Source organism: Sinocyclocheilus rhinocerous, unplaced genomic scaffold (assembly GCF_001515625.1).
Source record: "Sinocyclocheilus rhinocerous isolate Xijiao unplaced genomic scaffold, SAMN03320098_v1.1 scaffold749, whole genome shotgun sequence".
In the NCBI taxonomy this organism is placed as follows: Eukaryota; Metazoa; Chordata; class Actinopteri; order Cypriniformes; family Cyprinidae; genus Sinocyclocheilus; species Sinocyclocheilus rhinocerous.
In genome coordinates, this window is record NW_015653466.1 from 937464 (window position 1) to 958549 (window position 21086).

The following is a 21086-nucleotide window of genomic DNA, read 5'->3' on the forward strand; positions in this document are numbered from 1 at the left end:
AGTGCACAAGGTAGTACTAGTGCAGAATCTTTCTTATTCAGGTACATGTTCAGGATCATTACACCAATCAGTATAAAAAGAGGCGCTGTACTGTCTGACGGCTGCAGGTGGAATTGACTAAATGAGCTGAGTGCAGCCATTGTTCATCAGTGACTCTAGTTTTGCCATCGTCCTCTTCTGTGTCACTGCCATCAGCGAGTCTGAAGTGAATCTGGTAATAGAGTTGGCCTCCCTAATTAGTTTGATCAGTTGCCTGGAAAGGTCTGAGCTGTTGTTGTTCAACCAGCAAAACAGTGCTCATTACAGACTGGTAGAACGTCTCCGTGGGATCGCTGGTGCTGTTCAAAACAATGCCACGTTTACATGCACTGTGCAAGTTCCACCTTTATGTTGTTTTTTCTTGACACTGGAATATAAATTCTCCAGGGCATATTTGGTCCAATTGTCTACAAACCAAGAAGAAGAAGAAGAAGAAAAAACAACAGAAACATGATTAAAATCCCCAGAGGCAGCATTTGGGGTTTCTATGGTGAGAATGCACTAATATAAAAGTCATTTTGCTTTGTTTATGTGCAGATTACATATTATTCATGCTTTGAGGAGAATATTAACATACATAAACTAACGTTTCCTAGTGTTTAGGAGCCACATAGGTTTGTATATAACATCTTACATTTGAAAACATAGACAAAAAAGGTAAGATGTGTCTGTTCAATGGACACTAAACTAAATTACTTTAAATCATGCATGCATACCAATTTAATTTAATTAGCAATGGAATGTGGAATAGTGAGAAGAAAGACTTACAGATTAAGCAATATTCATCACTATCATAATATCTGATTAAGAGAGTCTAATAGCTTATTAAAAGAGGTTCAGCAACTGCCATGCCATTTGAATGTTTGTGTGATAAATGAATTATATTTATGTAATAATTATGTGTTATGAAAAGAGGATGTGAAGGTATTGTGTATGCAGGAAGGTCTTTTCTTTCTTCTTTAAAGAACAGTAACTAAAAATGTAAATAAATATTATTGGAGTAGCTTTTCAAAAGTCTTTCTACTTAAAAAAAAAAAACATGTTTAATTCAATGTGTTATACTTTGTGAAATGTACTAGAAATTTCTGATTGAAAACCGTTTAAAAGTAAACTCTACACCAATTTTTTTTTCCCAGTTCATCTGCTTACTTTTATTCATAATGCTTATACCCCATGCTTCTTACTTTATAAAGTTTTAAATATGGATATTTTTCTTACAAAAATGGATTGTGTGGGACACTTTTTATAATGAATGGATGCACTATGGACTATTGAAAAATAACACCCATTCACTGCCATTATAAGCTTGGAAGAGCCAGGACATTTTTTAATAGGATGCCTTGAGGGTGAGTAAATCATGGGGTAGTTTTCATTTTTGGGTGAACTATCCCTTTAACTTTAAGTGTAATATCGAAAAATACATTACAATCAAGTTCTTCACATGTGCTTTAGTGTACTTTTTTAAGAGTATTAAAACAATGATTTAAAATCTACTTTAAAACTTTTAATTTGACAGTATTACAAAGTGCACTTTTTAAAATGTATTTCAAGAAACTGTCATGAAAGTGTTTTCTCTTTAAATACACTTAAGTGGCTTTTTTTAATATAAGTACAATTTTTAAAAATACTTTTAAGATATGAAATACGCTACAAGTGCACATGTGAAACAAACAAGCACACAAGGGGCATAAAGTGTGAGTGTAAAAAGCTTCTTCATGTGAAATAAGCTGACGACACTATTGTATATCAAGATGTTGTGTGTCAGCATTTGGAATCTCCTCTCTAACTTCCCTAATTTACTATATAAATATAGTATTCAGGCATAATAGCGGGCAGTTGTCTATACTGATTATTGAAGCGTTTGACACCGAGATGACAAAATCACTTGTTTTTCTCCTGGCGTCCCTTCTGCTCTGTTCAGGTGAGATTTGCTCTTGTATTCGAAGTGATTCATAACAAATGAAAACCCAGAATTCTGAATGTTTAAAAAAAAATTGCAGATGTCAACTGTACTAGTCAGATCATTTTTAAATTATCTGAAACTTCAGAGTCAAGTTTTCAATTACCATTTCGCATCCGCAACTGTCAGGAGATTTGTCACAGATTAGTGTATTTTTTAATTTTGCATCATTAAGAATTTTTATATGTGGTATTTACCCTCAGTTCTTTTAAATTATGTTGTTATTAATGTAATTTCATTCTTATTTAATAACAGTTTATATAAACTTTTCATATTTAGGCAAGAATTAAAAACAATGTCTTGGCAATTTAGAAATAATTGTATTATACACCATGAGGAATGTTTATGGCATATGCAAATAAACTGAATTGTTGCCCCGCCAATTCCTATAACATTCTGTAGTGTTCCCTGATATGAATGTAATTGTCATTTTTCCCTTTATGCACCAAAGTTTTAACATAGTCTGATGTTCAGGCATTTCAGATGTTCATATGGGAATGTCTCAGTACTTTGACCATCCGAATGCTGTGAGGGAGATGGAGTTCAGTTATCACGACAAAGCAACGGAGAACAAACAGGTGAAATAAAGTATATTCACTTACTCAGAGGAAAAATGCTAAACACAAATTTCTTTCCTTTAGCAATATTCAATTTTCTCCCTTTATCTCTCCCTCAGATTATATACTGTCCTACTTGTAAGGCCATCCTTAGAAAACTGATAACATATATTGGAAAAACAGCTACTAAGGTTTGTGAAACATATTTGTACACGTTAAGCATGCTAAATGTTTTCCCATGTTCTTGATTTGTTCTCGTCTTTTTGCAGGAGGGGGTAAATCGACTGCTTGATCGTATTTGTAAAAAAATAAGAATAAGTGGTTGTACAAGATTTTTGCAAAAATATAAGAATAAACTGGTCATTGCGCTGCTCTCTGGAGACAAAGCAGGGACCATCTGTGTCAAATTAAAACTGTGCAAACAGATGTACATGCAAACAATACAGTAATGTGAATACTTCAAGAATTGTATTGTCATTTATGTTATCATTTGTTACACATGTTTGGCGTAAGTGGAGAACATTAAACAGTTAATTAAACATTAATGAACAGTTAAAAAGTCTGCATCATACTTTTTATGACAATAAAGTTAAAGCTGCACACTGTAAAACCTGATAAGTTAAGAATACTCAAAACATTTGTGGAAACTTATTGCCTCAAAATATTTGAGTAAATGAACTCAATTTTTTTAAGCTAGTAGAGCTTAAAATTTTTATGACAAGTGGGGCGGGGCTGAGAGCCATGCCAAGCCTCCCTTCCATGATCTCACCCCATTCATCACAACGACAATTATATATAACTTGCTTCCATTAACAGCACATTCATTCAGATCTTTATAGTTGAGTGCTAGATAGCAACAGCACACTAGCACGTAGTAATGTAATAATCAAAATGACTCACAATACTTGCATGTAAATAGTCAAACAACATGCAGTATAAACAGTCTTTAATTTTTGCTGTCCATCCTCAACCTAACCACAGGCTCTACTCTTCACCACAACGGTAACACTACAAAACCAACATAACAGAAACCTATGTAAATCCTAACATAACACAACATTTAAGTACTAACTTATGTCTCTCTATGTTAATCTTGTGTAAAAACACACAAAATAAAACTTAATTTCTACATTTATTTTCCTTGTTTTCTGATGCAAAGCATGCTGGGAACTAGAAAACGCAATCATTTTAAGTTCACCTTACTACAACAACATTTTAAATTTACAGAACTTATTTCAATTAAGTCCAATTAACTTTCATTATTATTTGAGTGAAGTTAACTCATTTCATTTAATTAATTTCACTGTTCGGTTTTACAGTGTGTCAATTGTGAGTTTGTTTTCCATTTTATATATATATATGTTTTAAGTGGTGTTTTAGTATATGTAACTGACACAGTGAACATCAAACATTAATCAAATACTGAAAAAGTTCACTACATGTACATTTCAAGAAATATGTGCTATGGTAAAAAGCAAAAACACGTAGAAAAATATGCAGAGTTCCAGTTTTATATAAAATTATAACATAAAGATTAAAAAATGGTAAAGCAATGATGTGGAGATTGGAGTAATTTCTTTATATATATATATATATATATATATAATTTACTGACACTATTCTTTTGACTCTAATCTTTTAAGTGTACAACCAGCACTTTTAACTTATAATTAACAATAATTTCATCCAGTGATATCATCAGATATTTTTGATAAACAAAATTCTAGCTTCATAATGTAATATGACAAAAAATAAACAAACAAAAGATTTGATTAGCCAATTCAGAACTAAAGGAATCCAACAAAAGTACCTGAAAGAAACCTAATCATTCATCATAAGTCACCAAATGTTTAGGAACTACATGATAAATCATTTCCACTGCAATCACCTGCACCCGAAAAGAAAAAATGGTCTGTTCTCATTGAGCTTATCAACAACTTTCCACTAGAAGAATTGTTACAGGATTTAAGCTAGTAGATGTTTGTGTATTGTAACACTTTATGATTGATAGGGATAGATGAACATCCTTCTCCTGAACTTTTAGAATTTAAAAGAAGTAAAATTAGTAAGATTAATCTACTGTTTTACATGATACTGCAATGGATGCACTTCTTGTATGGTTTTGTCTCTTGCATTAATTGCTTCTGCTGCACTTTTCTAAAGGAAAAACAGTAAATACAGTTTTTCTAAAAGAAAAAAAAAAGCCTCTATCAGAGCAACAATATATAAAGCAGCCGTTTAGCACTGTGGTGTTGTGGGATTGCTTAACTTTATGTCAGCTCCTTTACATGACATGAGTAAGCAGTTTAACTCTCCAGGTGAAAAGAACAGTTAACACATTTTTTTTAGTCATCCAAAAAAAAAAAAAACAAGTCTGCACACTTTAAGTGCAGGCTTTCTCATGTTTTCTTTATGGCACAAACACTGTTGCGCATGCAAGAATTGTCAATCACATTGCAGTGACATCAATGGCTTGCTAGAATTATCATCCTAATCACACTGCAGTGACTTCAATGGCATGATTTCATAAACTTTCATAAGACAGTAGTGTACTCAGTTACAATGGTGTCACACAGTTGGTTTACACACTACACTGGTCAGTTGTAGCTTTTCTTAGTGAAGGGGGAGAGAAAGAGAGAGAGAGAGAGAGAGAGAGCTAAAGAAAACAAATAGGAAATTGAGAAAGAATCAGTACCTGATTATTTTAAAAGCATCTGAAACCATGTTACCAAGCATATATTTTGTTTTTCTGATCTCTTGCTCAGGTAAGATCCAATTGCAATATTCCTGAAAATCTTGGGTCTGTGTAAAGTCTTTGATTTACTGTATATACTATGTTATGAGAACTTGATCAGCATTCAGTTCATGTGAATTAAAATAATGATTTTATCATTTTCTTTTCTTGAAAAGCCCTAGCAAAGAGTGAAAATGAAGCTCTTTCTGTTTGGTGGGATCCAGAGATGCCTTCACATTCTGAAACCTTCAACAGTTTGATGGACGGCTATGGGAATGACTTATCGGTATGTACAACACTTTGCCAATAATACTCATTCATTAATATGTCCATTTAGCATAAAACTCACAAGATGTCATTCAAATCACTGAATATAATTTTTCTTATTTTTTGACCTCGTTCCCCATCCCTCACATTCAGAAAATTCGGCCGAACATCATCTTCTGTTGTGTGTGCCAAGAGGCTATAAAACAGGCTAAGACCGCAGTCTATCAAAAGATGCAACAGGTAACATTCAGTTGTCTGACTAATAATGTTTCTAATGGCTCTAATGACAGTTAATCATTATGTAAAGCAGGATCATCATGACATTTACACAATTATAATGATGAGTCAAAATAACAATTCACAATAAAAGCCTTACTTTACAATAATTGAGCTCAAATGTAATATCTTAATCTGGAGTAAAGTATGAGTGATTATACTTTAAGATCATACTTTAAGAGTTACAGCAGAGTATTATAAGAAAATAGTGAGAAGTAACATCAATGTGAATTTATTCACTCAACAGCTTGTGCCATGAAAGGGCATCTTTTTAATTACATTCGTGAAAGACAATGTTCAAGACAATTGTTTAATACAAAAATACACATCATATTGATAAAAAAAAGGGAAATAAAGATGAAAATAAAAAACATGATGAAATTTAATTTTTGGCTAACAAAAGTTTTCTTCCTGTTCTTTTACAGAAGATAAACTATGTCTGTTACAAATTCATTGAGGCTTTTCGAAAGATCTGCCTTCAACGTGCAGTGAGATATCGGGACATCATACTGCACAAGCTCTTCCCTGGTGGGAGTCCAAGGGGCACATGTTTGAAGATAAAGTTATGCTCGTAACAACTGTGGCAATGGCTGTTGAAGGGATACATTTACATTGACTGTTACAAGCCCATTTGAAATGTTTTTACATTAACAATTGTTTTTAACTATTTGAGAAAATAAATAAGTGCTAGTTGATATCAATTCACTGCCATGTCTATTTGTATTTTAAGTGTGCATATAAATTTTTTTCATTGACTTTGAATGTTTTTCAGCTATTGGGTCTTCTGTTTTTATTTATGTTGTTCAGGAAATCAATAAAACCTGCCGTAAATGGATTTCTATTTTCCGTCCCCTCTGCTATTCTGTAGCAAACCGTTACAAAAATGCAATAATGAGAGTGCTTTTTCCTGGACGTACTATTATGGGCACGTGCAGAGTGCTGAGGCTATGTAACCGCAGAAATGAAAAGATCGAGAAATGCAGTTAAGAGATGCCTTTAAAATGTTCTAATGGATGGATGTTTATTGTACTGAAGAGTCAAATGTCATAATAGCCAAATGATTTGTAAAGATTGTACAGTACATGAATTTAAATTTTAAATAAATTGAAAAATATGCAATTCTGTAACAATTGTTTGTTTTTTGTTTTTTCAAAAAGTTGCTTTACACTTTAAACTTGATTATTTTGTTTCCTTGTCATTCTCAGTCACACAGTTCCACTTTGGGTATTGGAGAGTTTTAAGGCTGTTATTTAAAAGAACAGTTCACCCCTAGTAAAATCATCATTTATATAGTGTCATTTACTGTTAGGGGACACTACTGTAAAACACACTTTGAACACTGTTGAAGTTTCTGACCTTGGGAATTTAGCACTGAACTATCAGACAGGATTGCAGTTTTCAGACAAATGAGGTTTAACATTATACTATAAGGAATTTGACTCAGAATGCAAAGAGGCTAATATAATAATAGTGATCAGCATCTGAATACTTTTGTTACATCATAAGAACATATGAAGTGTTAGATGAGGGTTTAACTGACTTAACTTCACACATTTGACAGTTTTGTCTGTGCACACATCAGCAAAACCAAAGACAAAACACGGTTAAAGTGCACTGTCACTTTGAAATAAACAAATTACAAAAAAAGGAACTGCAATGTATCTAGCCTGTATCGTTGGATCATTTATGATTCTCTTTGGTAAGATTTTAGAACTTTAGTGGGATATTAAAGCAGGATTGTATTTTGATTTTTAATGTAGTTATATGAAATTAAATTTTGTGCAGCTGCTGCTGAGAGTTCTCCATATGAGGCCATTCATGAGATGCTACAAGCAGTCACCTCCCATGACAATGAGGATGATTGTAATCCTTCCAAGGTAAAATCTGTGAATCTGTGTATCATAAAGCTTCAACATGCTTTTTTTTTTTTTTAAAAGGTAAAATATTGTACACTATACAGTTCGTGTTAGTGTGGTGGTAAAGTTGAAGATAATAAGTTTGGCATATACATTCCCCTTGATCACCACTCTTTATTATTTTTATTTGCATCTAATTGTAATCTCTCTTTCTAGATCGCCATAAAATGTTGTATATGTTTGAAAACGCTAGCGAAATATTTACCCATGATAAATGCTCTGATTGACAAGGTACATTTTTACTCAGTTATTTCCTGAATCTGTTTTTTATTTTTATTCTTTGTTCGAACAAAGCTCAATATTGATGCATTTTAGTCATTATTATTTAAACATGTTTATGAATGTAATTTTATAAGCCATACATGGAAATTGCATTTGGTATTATTATTAGTAGTCATATTATGGTTACAGTTCTGTTATTAATTCTCTCTCTGAAACGGTTCACAGTAAATGATGTACTAATGTAAATTTACTTTATTAAAACTATCTTTGTTTCCTCACTCAGAAAATAAATGCTGTATGCCGTGCCAACTTATTTCTCTGGAAACCATGTAAATCGCTTGCCAAAATCATAAAAAAAAAAGTTTTTAAAGGATTTTTCCCAAGACTATCCCCTCACCAATCCTGCATTAAGTACAAATTGTGCAAATTAAAGGACTGATTAAACCTAAACTAACGAGTCAATCAAAGTATCAGATCTTTAGATAAGATTGTTCACTTGTTTGTTTTGGCAGAAGCATGAGCTAATAAATATTCTGAATGAAAAAGCAGCATGAGCAGATGATTCATTCTGTGTTTTAAATACATCTAAAATTCACTTGCATTAAGAGAAAAGGAAGCAAATAACTGACATCTGAAACAAAAAGTCTAATAATACTGATTGTTATTTAGCCATTTACTAGTGTCATTTAGTGATTTAATATCTGTACACCAGCTTTAATTCAATACATGAAAAATCAATTGATTCAAGAATTCAGGTACAATATTACTGATGGTTAGGTGAACTGAAGAGACAGTCAGTGCAGAAAATGCTGACCGGAGCTCTTATGAAAACACGCTTGACACTTTGGTCCACAGTGGTTTTGGTGCCCTGAACATCAGCACTCCAAAAGACTTGCATAGACATTTATTATCTTCAACGTTCTTCATAACTGTGAAGAGGACTAACACAAGAGAGACAGATTCAGTTTCACTTGAACTGAAAATCACCTGAACTCTTAAAGAAAAGTGTTCAGTGTTTTAGCTAAGCGACTTATTAAGTAGAGGATTTGAAGAATAATGTCACCTGTTGTTCATTTTGGACTGCTTATTGCATGCTCAGGTGAGTCTGAAGAACTAATTGAATTCAACTTAAATTTTCTTATATGGCTCGTTTATTGATTTGCATTTACTTTATTATTAGTATAATATTAATCAAATTCTGCTCACAAGAGTAATCTGTTTTTTGTGGTTCAGTTCTTGTTGGGTGCAGCAGCATTAACAAGGCACAATGGAAGAGCATGCTGGAAAGAAATGAGCTGAACCTTCCCAAAGAAGTCAAAATGAGTCACGAATTGAACATAGAGGTGAACTGATGCATAATGTAATGCAATAGATTTTAATTATTAATTAATGCATTTCTTACATTTTTACCATCCCCAGAAGTCCGATATGAACACCATTATGTGCTGGGTTTGCAAGAAGTCAATTCATGAGATCAAGGGTGTGGTTTTCCATGAGATTAAAAAGGTGAACTAAAACTCTTTCTTTTACTTAAATTGTACAGATATTTTACTTGAAAAGGCCTGGCCAACCTTTAATTAAATGTGTTTTCTTTCAGGAAATAAAGGCAGTGTGCAAAGCAATGAAAATCCTTGAACACATCTGTGAGCACAGTGCATATAAATACCAATTGCTGATACTTAATCTACTGTTTCCTGGTAATAGCGAACAAACCTGTCACCATTTGAGCATGTGTAAATAAATTTTATTGCTCTGTTCTGAAGAACCAAATTTTTTTTCCAAATATTTCAATAAATCAGTCTGTGGTCTGTTTGATGTTGCTATACATTTTTTTCCAATGCAGGCAATGCAGTGTTACTTTTCTAGAATATTGTGTGCATTATACGCTGTCTAAACCATCATAAGCAAAATCTAATAACCAACAAAGATGTAATACATTTGTTTATTTGATAATTTACTGCTTCTCGTCCATATTTTGTTTACTTGTTCACTAATCACTTGAATGATACAACTAGATTTTATTTGCATTTGCTGAAAAACTTTTTATGAATAAAACAGCAAGGTTTTTAATAGGACATGTAGGACATATCTTCCTAGATATAACCAACTTGAGCTTTTCTTGAGTGTTCTGACCTCTGATTGAAGAATATTTGACCATGTGACTGCTGACACAATTCCCGCGCTGCCCGGGAAGGGAGAGGAAGTGCACGTGCGCGATCGCGCGACGTCCAGTTTGAAATATTTAACATTTTGATTTTGTTTTAATTCACCTTTAAATTATCATTAATGTTATACACATCCGCTAAACTGCAATCTTGCCTTCTCCAGTAGTCGATCTAAACATCTCTGAGAGCGCGTGAAATCATGCGCGTGTCTTAATTACTGAGCCGCTGTTTTTAAAACTGAGGTAAATGTTGTTTACAGGTGAAAACTCACTCATATAGGGCTAAACATTATCATAACCACATAAAGTTAAGCATATAAACATTTAAGCTTAATTTTTAGTTATATAGGAGTGCTAAGAGTCATTTTTATCTATTTGGGTGATAGATTTTAAGACTACGTTAAATTATATTTAGAAAATATCTGGGATTATGAACAAACAGGAATAACATAAATACGCACGTCATTACTAAAATATCAAATAATTGTTCAATTATAATATGTACACAGTGGCAGTTCTGTAATATCGGCTGATTTAATCGCTGAAACATGATTAAACTGAGCCGACCATGGGCAGAAACCGCACCGTCTGGACCTGCTCACAGCCTGCAGATCCGGCGCGGCCCGCGGAGAACAAGGCCGAATCCAGCGGCTCGGAACCAGCCTGACTCCGCTCATCAGCCTCGCAGGAAGACGCCCGGGCCGACCCTGCTGATCCAGAGGCAGGAGATGGCCGCCTTCTTCAGACTGTTCGGTGGGTTCAGCAGAACAGCAGCCAGTGAAAGCTTAACTAAATGTCACCTTGTGCATCCCGCAAAACACCAGTTTTATTTTTTTACTTGCTTAATTCAAAATATAAAAAGATGCAATGCCGCACACTATCAATTCTAGCTAAATATTGAAGTTTATTAGCAACAGTATTGAACTTTATTAACAAAAGTATTGAAGTGTATTAACAAAAGCAACGTTTCGGTCCAACGTTGCTTTTGTCATTAAACTTCAATATTTAGCAAGAATTGATAGTGTGCGGGATTGCATCTTTTTATATTTTGGACATGACAGTTTTGTTGGACCTTTTTTCCTACGCACCTATCGTTTTTTCAGGTGTGCTGTTGATTGTGTTGAAATGAAAGAAATAATGGGAAAATACAGAGAAGAGACTCACGCGCCGCATTGCACATGCATGGAGCCCACTTCAGGACCACACCATCCCATGGCCTGCAGTATATATATATATATAATTGTCTAGAATAAAACCTTTTTGATTTGCTGTCTGCTCAGATGATGATCTAATACAGGACTTTCTGTGGATGGACTGCTGCTGTAAACTTACAGACAAGGTAGCAAGACATATTTTGGTGCATTTAATATTTAGTGGTTTTTCGATTGTGGACCGTTTTGAATTTAGAAAAATGTATATAGGCAGCTGTGTCTCTAATCTGTGTCTTTATTTTCATATAGTATTTGTTGGCTATGACATTTGTGTACTTCAGGAGGGCTCGCTTCAGTATCACTGAACACAGTAGAATGAACTTCTTCCTTGGCCTGTGAGTTGATTACTCTGAGGACGTTCTGTATACTGTAAAAAAAAAAAAAAAACCCGTTACATTTATGGTGAAAAACTGGCAGCTGTGGTTGGCAGGAATTCACTGTAAACAATACAATAGTGTTTCTAGTTTTACAGGAAGTCTGTATGATTTACAAGTTCACAAGCACTTAAAACAATGCAAAACATAACATAAAACACCCTACATTACTAATAACAAATTAATGAACAAAACTATTTCTATAAAATATGTGATGTGTCATGAATGGACACATCCGAATAGGAATGCCTTTTTACTGTTTTCACTAAATTTTATGGTAATTCATAATTTTTTTTACTAATATCACAGTATTTACATTACAATTACATATAATGTGTTGTTAAACCATTTATAGTTTTTCACTATAGGAGGTGAGGTAACTTGAGAGGTTTCTATATTTACAGTGTATAGGTGTTGCACTTGGTTTTGGAGTTGTTAATTTTAAAGTTTTTCAGTTGAACTGCAATATGTTATGAGCATGACAGAAAAGTCCTATTTATGAATACAGCCTTAATTCCTACAGTCCAAGTGCTCAATTTTTCATACTCTAGCTATCTGGCAAACACTATGGAAGAGGATGAGGAGGAAACCAAATATGAGATCTTCCCCTGGGCTCTGGGAAAGAGCTGGAGGAAACATTTCCCACGATTCCTAAAACAAAGAGACCAGTTGTGGGCACGCATAGAGTACAGAGCGGCTGTCAGCAGACAATGCTGTGAGGAGGTACGCAGTTCACTAAACGTACTATAAAGCATTTTATAGGTTGCTGGTTCTGAAAAATGGCTCAATCATGTTGTGCTTGATGCATGATTTTAGGTAATGGCTATTGTGCCATCTCACTTAATCTGGCAGCGCGAGCGTGCAGAGCATCACAGTGGAGCTCAGAGACTGTACCATAACCGTGAGGAGATCCTCATTCCCCGTGGGCCCTCTGCTTCGCCAGAGCCTTGTTTTCTCTGTGCCAAGACCTCTACTCTTCCCGTGCCTCGTCCATCCTCTATTGGAGCCCACTCTTCATCTGTGCCACTGGAGACCATTGCACACAAGGCCCAAGCTTCACATGGGCCTAGTAAGAAGACCAAAGCTCAGCACACCTGTAATTGTAAGACTAAATCAGGTAAATGAGTGTGTGGCGTCCTCTAGTGGTGTTACCGGATATTTATGATGTGTGCCACTACTTTTCATGATAGCTCGGTACATTTTCTTTAGCCTCAGCTGAAATTATATGATCCATATCAGTGCCTCTGTAAATTTACCATTGGCTTTTCTTCTCTTTTTATAGGCACGCTTACAGGAAGAGATGCATGTCAAGATCATTCAATGGACTGGATCAGTGAGGAGTAGCTTGATTGCATAACAGCAAACAGATCATTGATGCCTGTTGACCATATCAGAGGCATTTCAGCTGTCTGAGGGCCACAAAAGAATTTCAGTCTCTAAACTGACCTGAGAAATGTACAGCTTTGGTGTGAATAGGGTAATAGTCATGTACATTGTTCATTTAAGATGTAAAGAATGTCAGAAAATATTGTGTGAAGGTTTGTACATGTATTTTACTGTATCATAATCCTCATCACTATTTATTTCTAATTGTTGTGCAAAGTACTTTGCTATTTCTCTAGTGCGCACTTTGTTACTCTCTTATGTCTTAGACATAAGTGTGAATGAAATGTTTAGGAGTTAAACATGGCAGGATTATTAAGTCTGTGTCTTAAATAAGTATAACATCTGGCTGATATAAATATGAATAAACACCTATGAAATTTAGTCCATGAATGGAGCAGATAGATTCACTATATTTTGGCTTAAACACACAAGAGCATGAAAGGAAAATGCAATTAAATGTCTTTTTATTGTACAAGTTTATTAATACAGCATATGACACAGTAGCTTTGTTGTCCTCTTGCATACATTAAATGTGGAACATCTATTTCAAGATCTTTCGTAATTTAACGAGGAAGGCTGAAAAGAAACCAAATCAGACATTTCAATAGGATTCTTAAAAATACCTTCATGCACAATCACATACAAAGTGGTTTAGGATTACTAGTGTTTCTCATTAAACATTGAACTACACACAAAAAATGCGGAGATTACTCCCCAGTATGGCCAGTCTGTTCAGGATGAGGACGTGCAATGTACGGGACATCTCCAAACGCCACCGGATCTTGACAATTCAAATCCCCTTAAATAGAGTATGATTTAATTCTATCTGTGAATAATTTGCACTGATGTTTGGATTTTTGTGTAATAGCACTCAATCTGTGACTCCTTTATGAAGTAAAACAAAAGGTAAGCACTATGTAAACATTAGATAAATTACCATTTTATGAAAGAATTCTCGCCGAAGACTCCATGAGGACCGCCAACGCTGGTAGTTTAATACAGCACATCTGTGATGGTCCTCTCTTATCTCCACACTTCCTTTATAACCCACTGATGATGACACAGACAGTGATTATTGCACTAGTATACCTGTAACAGTTTGAAAATACATACTTGTGCAGGACAATATCACCCATAACCTCATAATCACGTGACTCATCATTATATTGCTGTATATGAATACCAAGAAGACAGAGGAGGAATCACACACCTGCTCTGGACAGGAAGAGGCTCATAGCTCCAGAGCCTGATTCCAGAACACAATCTCCTTCGGACACATCCATCATGGTCAACATCGCACTGGCGTCCTGCAGAGGAAAGAGATCCAAGAGAATCTTTTGTTTTCATTGCCATAATGTAACCATCAAGTAAAAAGCAATAAAAAAAATTCCCAACACCTTAAATGCATGTACATTATATGAAATGTAACTACAATTTGACTTGATTTGATGCTCAAGTAACATTTCTTACTGTTATCACAGTTGAAAACAGTTGTGCTGCTTAATATTTTTGTGAAAACCATAATACCTTTTTTGGATTCTTTGATTAATAGAAAGTAAAAAAAAAAAAACAGCATTTATTTAAAATATATTTTTGTAACAATTTAAAAGGCTTTTTAAAATAGATTTTAAATATATTTTCCAAGATATATTATTTTTATTTTTCAAGTTATTTTACAAATATCATGAATTATTAGTTCATAAACACATCAAAATATTTTGGTGAGTTTCCTATGGGATGATATTAGACTCAAAATGATTAATAGATGCACGTACAATTATCCATGTACTGCATAAATTTTATACATGTATCTTACTAACCACAAACAAATACCTTTAAATTTGAGTCTGTGGAATTCAGGATTAAATGATTGTGCAGCGATTTTTACAAATACAGACATGTTTGCGAATAAAAATTTTCTGTTCTGCATTAATATATCATAAATTGCTCATGCAAAAAGGAATCTGTGCATATGTGGATCAGGTGACACGTGTTCATTAATTGATGTCTAGTTCGAGTCGATCTTGTTCAGTTCATTTGGATTTTGAGTCTTAATTTTCACAGTTTGCAGCATTTCACGTCCCTCACACACACAACTACCAATGAACAAGGCCCAGTGCAATTCATTAATAAAGGTGACTTGACTTGACTTGACTTCTGAGTCGATTCTATTTGATTCATTTGAATTTTGAGACTTTGGTTCCACCCTTTTAGCCTTGCCCAATCCACACACACAGAGCTCGCGATCCACGCGCAGCTGAGCCTCTGCACATTTTAATCGCTGCATGCACAAATCATGATACTTTAATACAAACTATAACATATAATATAACATATAATTTGTATTCACAAATATGTCTCTTATTTGAACAAAATGCTGCACATTAATGTAATTCTTAACTCTGCAGACACCGGTTGAAAAGCATTTGTTTCAGTGTAGTGATGCACATTTGCGAATTTTTCAAAGCGTGTAGGCTACACGTTAATGAATTGCACTGGGCCTTGTTCGTTGGTAGTTGTGTGTGTGGGGGACGTGAAATGCTGTCAGACTCAAATTGAAAGGCATTTGTTTGTGGTTAGTAAGATACATGTATAAAATTTATGCAGTACATGGATAATTGTGCGTGCATCTATTAATCGTTTTGAGTCTAATATCATCCCATAGTTTCCCACCACAAAACATTTTACAACCTGAACTAAACAAAAACAAACACCCGAATTAATTTAATAAAGAAAGTAAAAGCATGTTCATTATAGAAAAGGTGTGTTCAAGTCATTGCATGTATGCATTGCATTTTTAATGGATTTTCTAATAAATTACCGGATTTAATAAGCATCACCTGTGTGATAAGAGTGCAGATATCAATGATTCATTAATGTGTAGATGAATGACTGCTGTTTTGTGATGTTTATTTCTTACTTTCGGGTATGCAATAGCTGGCCCTCTCTTCATGAAGAGAGTGAACTCATCAAGGCTGGGTCGGCGAATGACAATCGGGATTCCCATTGAAGTGCGTATATATGATGCTTCCAGCAGGACGCCCCTCCATGTCATTATGAGCTATTAATCCCCAGTTACTATGGAGCTTCAGTCCCTCCTTTAGCTGGAACATCTTCCGAAACTCTAAACGTCTCTTTCGACGGAACTCTGCCAGCAGAGTCTCTCCAAAACATATTGGGCTTTCCCCAGGAACCCACACGTGATGTGGAGCCAAAGATCCTTGAGGTTCCTCTGTTGCTTCTTCTCGCTCCTTCCCCAGACTCTGGCTGTCTTGTTCCACCTCAGTGTTTCTAGTGTCCCGTAGATCCCAAACCTCTTGACTTAATCTGTCTTCAGGCAGAAGCTGACTGACCCTCTCCAGTGGGGGCAGAGGTCGACGCCTTCCATACAAAGAAGCTCTTCGGGAGAACTGTGGGAAAGTGGACGCAGGAGCATCTGAACCACTCTCGTCTCTGTCGGAATCATTTGGGCCAGTCCCAAAGTTTCTCAGACCACAGAGAAATGGTTTAATGCGAACCACATTATGTCTCTCCAAACATATGACACTGGCTTTGGCAAATTTACAAGTCATGATTGAAAGACCCAAATGTGGAGGAACTGTCATGGTTTTTAGCCTCCACAGAGAATGACTTGAAGGATGAAGATGACACTTCGAGGACTTTGTTCTTCTCACCACGCAGTGAACAGAAAAAACACACAGCAGCTACTTGAGCGATTCTACACTGAACAGAATAGACATATTGGTAGAAACAGACAAATCATGCATTATATAGGCTAATTCACTACAGATTACCTCTATTCAACAACCTTTGTAAAATACAAAGTCAAACAAATTGGTAGTAAATAGATCATTTCAAACGACCTGTCAAGTAATTCGATATATAATTATTGTCTGGCTAGATACTAATTTAAGTGGCAAATTAACTTGAGTCCATTTTGTTAGAAGAAAAACAAGTGCAATCATGATTCTCGCAGGGCGCCGCCACGACGGAAAGGACGTCACTGACAGATGCAGTACAGCCTGCTCACCAGTAGATGGTTTCTTTCTTCTTTTTATCATTACAGGCTTTTGTTATTTTCCTGATTCAACATTCCTTATAACACAGATCGTTAAAAGAAGAAAATATTACTATTTATGAGGCTTATATGGTCCGTGTACGTTTTGATCATTTCATCTCCTATTTGGAATATAATAACGAGAAATGGAAAAACGGCTCGTTTATTCGTTTTTCCGTTTAGTTTAACAAACGGAAAATTAGATTTTGGCTCGATTTCTCATTTTTCGTTTGGGGTTTAAAAATCGGTTTATGGCTTCAATATTTCATTCGCACGTGTGGGCGGCGCTGAAACGCTCCTTTCATCTGATTGGTCGAATCGCTCCGCCTTCAGTACGGCCTTTTCATTCTTTCAGGCAGAATAAGAGTCAGTACGAGTGCGGCACTATAATGTCTGAAACCACCACTCACTGTTAATTACGCATAATATTTTAATCAGATTTTGCTGGGCACATAATTCGTGCTGCTGCGACTTGCAAGTGACCCCTTTAATGCGAGTTACAGTATGCTGACAGATTATTTCTAGGTAGCCTATTAGTATTGTATGAATATTGTCCCATTGATAAATACAGTGCAAATAGTTCCGTCTCTTTGGATAAAAGTGAAGTGGAAATAAAAATCAATAATAGACTGAACAGTTCCATGATAATATGTCCGTAACATTTACCAGTCTCGTCTTTTATTTAAGTCAAAAGGCACTAGGTAGGTGTGTGTGACATGAATAAATAATTGTGAAAATTAATAAAGTTAAACTCATGAAATAAATTAGAAATAAAGTTTAAATTTATGAATGTAAGCATGTGTAGCCAACTCAGTTCAAAAGAAAAGAATGAGAAAAGAGAGAAGGTAGAATCAGTGAACGCACCTTAATACTGACAAAAAAATAACAGGGTTAAGGGCAAATAAAATCCCTATTTTTCATGCCATAGTTAATATTTAGTTAATAGTGAGAATTGGTCCCCAAACTAAAGTGTGATTAAGTTACTAAAGGCAGAGCCAAACTTAGATTAAAAATATGTATATATATATATATATATATTTTTTTTTTTTTTAAGCTTTAAATATACATAAAGATATATGACCCACAATGTCTTTCGAATAATTACAGGTACAAAATAAATGTGCAGCCGTGTCCAGTAAATGTTATTAACATTTTGGTGAGTTTATGTATGTATTTATTTATTTATTTTTAAGTTAAAGTTTTACACTGATAGTAGGTGCGTATAATGGCACTTTAAAGTGAAGTCTAATTAGTTTAGGTACTATATACTAAAACGTATTCACTTCAGATATGCATCTGATAAGAACTTCCAAAGATAATTTTCACTTTCAAATTCCACTAACTTACTAGATAACAAAACTCGACCATGAAACTTCCGCAACCGTCTGTGATTGGTTAATAACAATACTGGAACGCCCCTAGAACCCAGCGGGGCCAATTAACGTTGCCCCTGCGCCTGTGCAGCTGCGCATGCGCGCTATCCAATTTTCTCTCACACGTGTTACCCGAGCAGACGGACGCACGCGGTAAGATGGCGGCGGACGGAGGCCGTGCTGCGCTACCCTGCGTCTTCAGCCCTAAATCACAGCAGTTCCTGGCTCTCTGCGCACAGGACGGGAGACTGCGCATCTGGAATACCGACAGCAAAACTCTACAACAGGAATACGTGCCGTCAGCGCACCTGAGCGCAGCCTGTACCTGTGTGACATGGGGACCGTGCCGAGCTGTTCAGGTAGCGTACAGTGTTCGGGGGATGCGGCCTGTTGTTACGCAGTGCATCATCATAGGGTTTTCGGGTCGCTTTGGCTCTTTATTTATCCTGAATGTGATCATAAAACTAAACACAGATTGTTTAGGAATATCTATTTTGGGTGCTTTAGAGCTGCGCTCGCGGAGCGCGCTGCGCACATGTTGCGTGTGGCACATGTTCAGACACAGGCCGCGAGACCCGCAGATCCAACTCGAAATTCAACAAAACCTGTAGAAATCACTACACTGATGCCGAAAGTGCAGCTGCGTGGCCATTTAAGGGCTTGTAAACATTGTTATATTCGTCTGTTGATTGTCTGTGGCTAATAACGTAGGTAGAATAAGTTGGATGTGGGCTAAAGTGTTGATTAATCATGTCAACATGTCTGTGTTAGCATGATACAATTTTTTTTTCGTTTTTAATAATCAGTGTTGTATTTAGATGTACTAAAGAGACTTAACACATAGTCACATGGCTGTACAAGACTTACTCGTGAACTTTAACTTGTTGCTCTTTAATAGTGTTTATCAAATAATACATTTGTTTTCTGTCAGGTTATGTATTAATAACACGCAAAACGTCGCAAGCCGTTGATTCTGGATAGTGTTGGAGCAAGTTGGCCTTAAACAGCTTTGACAAGTAATTCTTCCATTGTTACCAGTAACATAGCAAATGTTTGACTTGAAATTCTCTTTTGTTTATGATTCCGATATCAAACATTCACTTGGCACTAGTATGTTTTCCAGTTGGTCTGGTACCTGTTCAAGATTTGCTGTTTATTAGCTGATAGTAGTAGGCCTACTTGTTGTATCTACGCAAATAGTTGTTATCTGTTCCAGTTATCATAGCACAAACTGAAGGGAAACTAGTACGCATTTATTAGACTAACTGTTATTTTCCTGTAAGACTTAACTAAAAGGCAGCAGGACTTGTCTTATAATGTTACTTTTTTCTTTGTGTGTGTGCTTTAGGAGGTGCCACAGAGAAAAAGGAGGAAATGTGAGGCCGGGTTGGCACCTGAGCTGTCAGATCTGTTGGCTCTGGGCACTGCTGCTGGGTCGGTCCTCATCTACAGTACAGTGAAGGGAGACCTGCATTGTACTCTGGTAGGAATTCATCACCAACAGCTGGACCTTATGATATTTGACTGATGCAACTCAAATATTTAAGGGATTTTGCCTAGGTTTGGTGCAAAACTCTTTGCTTTTAAATGGCAAACAAACTGGCACACATTACCAAGTCGCTTCTATAGTTTTGTAATAACACAAGGGAGAAAAAAATTTGTCTAACTAAAAAACTTCTGATAATACAGGTGAAATTAGGAATGTTAATGGTTGTCTTAAACTGTCAGGAGGGAGGTCACAGTGGACCAGTGAACAGCGTCCAGTGGCATCCAGAAGACTCAGTGTTATACAGCGGCTCAGATGACACACACATAGCCGAGTGGGACTTGCAGACAGGAAAAGTTCGTTGGTGAGTGTGTGTCTTCTTGCTTTATTCAACATGAAGTTGTTTATCTGATTTACAAACAAACATGACATGTTCTGTGTTTAGCAAATGGAAGGCAGACAGATCAGCTGTCAGCAGCCTGTGTATAAGTTCAGATGGAAAGCTGCTGCTCTCGGCGGGAATGACCATCAAGATGTGGAACCTGGAGACTAAGGAAGTGTACAGGGTCAGTCTGACCTCCATGTTTCTACTGTCAGCCTCAGATAAATGAAAACCGAAAAGTTACAGATTTAACAATGAGATGTCCAAATTTGTAGAAATTCACAGGTCACTCTACCATGGTAACGACTCTGTGCTTCGCCACAACACGACCCCCGGACAGTAATGGGATGTACTTCTTGTCAGGAGCAGCTCATGACAGGCTCTTGAGTGTGTGGTATGTTGTATTGTCTTTTTTCCTTAAGTTACTATAGCTTAAATAAATAAATCCATAGCGATTATTTATGGTTGGTGTACAGTTCAGTACTACAGTTTGTCCATTTTGAGATTATTAGGATCAATTCACAAATTAACTGAAGTGTCTCTCCACTAGGGCTGTGCGATTAATCGAAATCGAATCGAAATCGCGATTTGAGACGTTGCGATTTGCTAATCGCAAAGCCTGCAATGTGGACGCGATATTACTCTGTTCCAGAGCATATGCATGACTGCCAGCCTTGAGTTG

General features: G+C 35.8%; 2 protein-coding genes and 1 pseudogene across 2 annotated transcripts in view; 2 read left to right on the forward strand and 1 right to left on the reverse strand.

Moving 5' to 3' along the window:
* Positions 1-10132: 10132 nt before the first annotated feature.
* Positions 10133-14022, forward strand: LOC107715990 (speedy protein A-like). The gene is made up of 7 exons (XM_016522277.1): positions 10133-10378; positions 10645-10888; positions 11416-11474; positions 11596-11681; positions 12272-12443; positions 12537-12837; positions 13003-14022. The coding sequence occupies exons 2-7, from the start codon at positions 10684-10686 to the stop codon at positions 13062-13064; spliced, it is 885 nt and encodes a 294-aa protein (XP_016377763.1). The 5' UTR covers positions 10133-10378; positions 10645-10683; the 3' UTR covers positions 13065-14022.
* Positions 13814-16964, reverse strand: LOC107715936 (tRNA (adenine(58)-N(1))-methyltransferase, mitochondrial-like; annotated as a pseudogene).
* Positions 16965-18623: 1659 nt separating this feature from the next.
* LOC107715987 (WD repeat-containing protein 43-like) overlaps positions 18624-21086 on the forward strand; it is a 24958-nt gene continuing 22495 nt past the window's right edge. Inside the window, exons 1-5 of the mRNA XM_016522274.1 lie at positions 18624-18895; positions 19885-20019; positions 20265-20386; positions 20468-20588; positions 20680-20798. Of these exons, the coding sequence (XP_016377760.1) occupies positions 18695-18895; positions 19885-20019; positions 20265-20386; positions 20468-20588; positions 20680-20798 (698 nt within the window). The 5' untranslated portion in view covers positions 18624-18694. The remainder of the gene's footprint in view (positions 18896-19884; positions 20020-20264; positions 20387-20467; positions 20589-20679; positions 20799-21086) is intronic.

What these genes read in the sequence shown, in the direction of transcription:
- LOC107715990 (XM_016522277.1), top strand. Translation starts at nt 10,684, where the DNA reads ATGATTAAACTGAGCCGACCATGGGCAGAAACCGCACCGTCTGGACCT. An exon ending in GCAGACAATGCTGTGAGGAG is followed by an intron (nt 12,444 to 12,536) that starts GTACGCAGTTCA and finishes GCATGATTTTAG; the next exon opens with GTAATGGCTATTGTGCCATC. An exon ending in TAATTGTAAGACTAAATCAG is followed by an intron (nt 12,838 to 13,002) that starts GTAAATGAGTGT and finishes CTCTTTTTATAG; the next exon opens with GCACGCTTACAGGAAGAGAT.